This window comes from Panicum virgatum, chromosome 5K, assembly GCF_016808335.1.
Source record: "Panicum virgatum strain AP13 chromosome 5K, P.virgatum_v5, whole genome shotgun sequence".
NCBI lineage: Eukaryota > Viridiplantae > Streptophyta > Magnoliopsida > Poales > Poaceae > Panicum > Panicum virgatum.
In genome coordinates this window covers 44469744-44474931 of record NC_053140.1, presented here as the reverse complement: position 1 = coordinate 44474931, position 5188 = coordinate 44469744, and the positions used below count along the sequence as shown (strand labels likewise).

General features: G+C 55.1%; 1 protein-coding gene across 1 annotated transcript; it reads right to left on the bottom strand.

Moving 5' to 3' along the window:
* Positions 1-220: 220 nt before the first annotated feature.
* On the bottom strand, positions 221-2049 carry LOC120707662 (adenylate isopentenyltransferase-like). Its single transcript, XM_039992621.1, has one exon. The coding sequence runs from the start codon at positions 1588-1590 to the stop codon at positions 466-468; it is 1125 nt and encodes a 374-aa protein (XP_039848555.1). The 5' UTR covers positions 1591-2049; the 3' UTR covers positions 221-465.
* Between the last annotated feature and the right edge of the window lie 3139 nt (positions 2050-5188).

The window sequence follows — 5188 nt, the reverse complement described above, 5'->3', positions numbered from 1 at the left end:
CCGCTAATCAGCAATCACGCATTGAGCATGGGGGTTTGCCGCCCCGCACGCACAACCTGTCTGTCTCTGGCCGGGGAAAACCGTATTTCAAAATTCGAAAAACAGGGGTGATGAGTGACCTGACCGGCAAGGTTACGCTCCTGCCTGCTGCTGTGTACAAGTGCTGTCTCGCTAGAAAAATCATGGAACAGAAAGGAACAGAGAGAGGGAGAGGGGGGGGGGGGGGGGGGGGGTTGCTGTAATCCTGTGCCGTGCCACATACTAATTCACAGGGCCCGGCCGCCTCGTCCCGGGCCTGTTTCGGGGTGATGCTTTGCCTTGCTCGCTGCTACGGCGGCCCCACCGACCGGTGGCCGCCGGGCCCCTCCAAAATTCGGCGGCCGATCGCAAGAAAAATTTGAACCCTGGAGGAGTGCACAGGCGAGGCGCTCGATCGGCTCCCCGCCTTTTGACACGCGCCGGGAGTCACCCCACCATGCCACGGCATTGCCTCCGCGCCGCCAGCGGCCACCTCTGCTGCTGCGGCCGCGCCTCGTGGCGGGGGGCGTCGAGGAACCGGCGCATGGCGGCGAGCCCGGGCCCGCGCACGTCGCTCTCCCAGGCGGCGGCCTTGGCGGCGCGGCCGGCGCCGGACAGGCGCGCGCGGACCGTGGGCGTCGCGTCCAGGCGCCGCACGGGCCAGCCCCAGGCGCCCGCCATGCGCCGGATCTTGCGCGCCTGCGCCGCCGCCAGCACCCGCGTGTTGGCCTTGATCTCGTCAATCGCCGCGGCGAGGCTCTTGCGGCCCGCGAAGTGGTCGCCCAGCTCCGGCACGCCGATGGCCCGGCCCAGCCCGGGCGCGTGGGAGGCGCGCTCCGCGGGGGACGTCGCCGCGAAGTACTCCCGGAGCTCCTCCACCATGCCCTCCCGCACCATGTCGTCGACGCGCCGGTCCAGGTAGTCGTCCAGCACGGGGCCGTCCACGTCCACCCAGAGGAGGCAGCACGGGAACCGCAGCGCCGGCCGGTACCCCTCGTCGTCGGCCGCGAACGGGTCCGCGGGCGCCGCGTCGGGGCGGTCGGCGAGCAGCGCGTGGATGAGCGAGTTGGACCCGCCGGCCACCACGGGCACCCGCCCGCGCGCCGCGACGGACGCCGCGGCCTCCGCGGCGAGCGCGCGGTACGACGCCGGGGGCAGCTCCCCAGCGTCGGCGCGGACCGCGCCCAGCAGGTGGTGCGGGACGCCCCGGCGGTCGGCGAGGGGCACCTTGTTGGTGGTGACGTCGAGGCCCGCGTAGAGCTGTATCTTGTCGGCGTTCACGACCTCGCCGCCCAGCGCGGCGGCCGCGTCGATGGACAGCTTGGTCTTGCCCGTGCCCGTGGCGCCGACGATCACCACCAGCCTTGCCGCCACGGCGGGCTCCAGCGCCCTGCCGCTGCTGGAACTGCAGGAGCAGCCACCTCCCCTGCCCCCGCCGCCCTCCATTCTGACGACGCCGCCGGGCCGCCGCGGGCGCTTCCGCGGCCCGTCGCTCCCGCCGGCTCCAGCCACCGCCGCGGCCGCCATGGGTGAGCGGACGACGGTGCCGATCCTGGTGGCGAGCCCGCTCATATAGCCACCCGCCGACGACGCCGAGCCCAAACGAATCCCGCGCGGGGCAGCACTCGCTAAAGTGAGCCGCGTTATATACGACGCGAAGCGGGGTCACTCGGGAGACTTGCTGGCTGTGGCTGGGCTACCTATAACAAGTGTGCGCCGTTTGTTAGAGAGAACTTGTCCTACTAGACTACTAGTAGAGGAAGCTGCCGCCGCTGTAGAGTACTTGCAGCAGCAGCAGCTGTGGTTTGTTTCTCTGTTGCGGGTTGAGGCAGCGGAGGCGTGCCGGCACCGAGTGAGCGCCACGGCATTCGGCTCACGCGCGCGCTGCTTGCTTAGGAGCCGGGCCTGCAGCCTTGTTTGCACGCCTGGTCTTGTGCCGACGGTTCCTGCCTTGTGCCGGGCGCCTGCTCCGGCGCTGTCCCTCGCTAAACCTCTCCTAGTCGAACACCATCATTGGCGATTAAGGCGAGCCAGGGCGACGCATGCTTGGTCGATGGCGCAGGCGGAGGAGATATATATACTCCCCGGCGCAGAAGCTCGGTTCCTTCAGATGAACGCGCAAGCAAGCCATGGTCGGAAGCTGATGCCAACCGTGACTGCGAGGCCTTTCCTGGTGGGCGCAGAGAACCGGCCGGTTTAAACCCCCATGATGCGACGGGATCGGGATCCACGCTCCATCCGCCGGTTATGTTCGGATCATAAGCCCGGTGCTCTCTTCGTAGTCTAATCAATTTTTTATATTTTTTAAATTTAATATTATATACCATAAGAGCTCTCCGCTCTTATATTATTTTAAAAAATCTTTTACCATGCCTAATCCTCCGCTTGCCTCACTCTGCGCGCGCCCGGAAAGCTGATCGCGGCAGGGAATAAGAATGCATCCGAGCTGGGGAATGGCCACGGGCGGCGAGGGCCTCCCTCGCAGGCTTGAAATAAAGCGCCGCGTGCCTCGCGGAACAGAGCGCCCACCGGCGGCCGGCTGGGCTGGGCGGGGCGGGGGTGGGGGGAGCGCGGGCGCCCCCAGCCAGGGTTTACATTATCGACCGGTTCGGTCAAACTGGCGGGGTCCGGTATCGGTATACCGGACCAGTTTGGCCGGAAACCGGTCCAAATCGGTCGAAGTTAAATTTGAATTTAAAATCTACTGTGCAAACGGTTCGTACCGGTATACCGGCTGGTTTGACTGGTAACCCGCCAAATTCAATTTTTTTTTCTTTTTTGGTTTAAATTTAAATGCCCGCAAAGTATACTAAATGAATGTTTGTATAACATATTTTAGCCTAAATGAACCCTCCAATCCTCTTTTGTACTACTTTTACATTGTATTTGTATACTTTTGCATGCACGCTTTTTTTTAACTTCAAATCCCCGCAAACAATACTAAATGAACGAATTTTTGAGAAAATTTGACAGCATTAGATTCGTCGCACCTTGAAGTATTTTTAAGAATTTTTTGAGAATTTTTTTATTTTTATAAATTTAAATTTGAAATTTAAATTTGGACCAATTTAATACCGGTCCAAACCGAAACCGGGCCGGACCCCAGCACGCGTCTCGATCGGGGGAGGTCTCTGCCGGCACCGGCACCGGCGCCGCCGTGGTCGAGGGCACGCCCACACGCCGCCCTCGGCCTCTCCCCCGCACAGGTACGGTGGGCGTACAGTACAGGTTTGACCCTGCGGCGCCAGAAGCCCAGAGCCAGCGGGGGATCGACACGGCGGCAGTCGGCTGGCCAGGGCCTGCAGCAGTCTGGAGCCCTGCCCTTGACTGTTCTTCGGCGTTGTCCACTTGGGCAGAGGGACTTGGATGGCTGGATGGTGTTTCCATTTCTGGCAGGTCCGATGGACCGATCAGGACCGTCAATGTCTGGCGCAGCCTATCTGATCCAGCCAGGGTTTACAAAACCGATAGGAACCGGTCCGGTCCGGTTCCAGTTTGGACCGGTACCAAACCGGCCCAAATTCAAAATTCAAATTTGAATTAAAAAAATGAAAAATTCCTAAAAATACTTCAAAGTGCGACGAATATAATGATGTCAAGTTTTCTCAAAAATTCGTTCGTTTAACATACTTTTCGGGCATTTAAAGTTAAACCAAAAAAAGAAAAGGAAAAAAATGAGACGGCCCATTAAAGCCCATTTGGTAAACCGGTCAAACCGGCCGGTATACCGTTCCAAACCGGTTACACATGCGATTTTAAATTTGGATTTGAATTCAAACCGGTCTAACCGGCCGGTATACCGGTACGAACCGATTGAACTGAGTTTTTTTAATTCAAATTTGAATTCGACCGGTACCGACCGGTTTCCGGCCAAACCGGACCGGTATACCGGTACCGGACCCCGGCGGTTTGGCCGGTCTGGTCGGTAAATGAAACCCTGGATCCAGCAGGGTCGTGTTTGGTTGTAACAGTAAAAAATTTCGCGAAAAGGAAATTTTATATGCATAGAGTACTAAATGTAGTCTATTTGCAAAACTTTTTTAGAGATGGATGCAATTTTGCGAGCCGAATCTAATGAGCCTAATTAATACATGATTAGCTACAGTGATCATGCTCTAATCATCATCAAATCATGCGGTCAAAGGTCTCATTAGGTACAAAATTGCCACAGTACCTATAGTTGTGGAGGTGCTTTTGTAATTAGACTTAATTTGATACCTCTAATTAGTGGTCAAAGTTGCAAAAAAATTTCCATCACTGTGTTTAGTTTCTCCAAACTTTCCGTCACATCGAAACATTAAATATAGCAAATGACGCATACATGGAACAATAAATGTGGGTAAACAAAACAACTTATTGCACAGTTTGGATGTACGTTGCGAGATGAATCTTTTGAGCCTAGTTAGCCCATGGTAGAACAATATTTACCACATACAAATGAAAAATGCTACAGTATTTTTCAGTTTCACTTTTCGCATCTAAACACAGCCAAAACTTTTTCACCCCTAACCAAACACAGCCTAAAATTCTGCGCCGACCAGCAGGGCCGGGCTTTACGTGGACTGGGGCGCGGTACACCACGCGACCCAACAATGCCGGCAGGTGAAATGTGCTACCGCTATAGTAGCCTGTAAACCTGACAGAGATTATTACAGCCATAAACATGGGGGTTGGGGGGGGGGGGGGGTGCTACAAGCCTGTAAATGCGTGGTTTGGATGCCAATTTTTTATAGTTTTATTTTATTTAAGTTAAACTATTTTTAGATGAAGGATAAACCAGTCTCTATGTTTAAGTTAAGTTAAACTATATTAAGTGTGAACGACTTTATATAGAAGATTATTAACATCTACTGCATCATAAACAGTTCTATGTTTAGCTTACTCTTTTTTTCTTGGAGTAATAGGGCCAAGCCCCCATCTTTTTAAAGACTAAGATAAAATATTCGTACATAGTTTTTGCGACGTTGGCGTCTAACCAATGACCAAAAGAACCAGAGCGGGGTAATTAGAAGTTCGACACTAACTCTCATAGCACAAAAAAACTAGGAAAAAATCAAAAAGAAAGAAGAGAAAGAACAGGGAGTTGGCGCCTCTAGGTGGAGTTGATTAACACTCTCATGGTTGGTCGATGGAAATAGCAAGACGGGACATACATGATAATCTGATAAAT

Coding starts and splice junctions, on each gene's coding strand:
- LOC120707662 (XM_039992621.1), bottom strand. CDS start 1,590: ATGAGCGGGCTCGCCACCAGGATCGGCACCGTCGTCCGCTCACCCATG.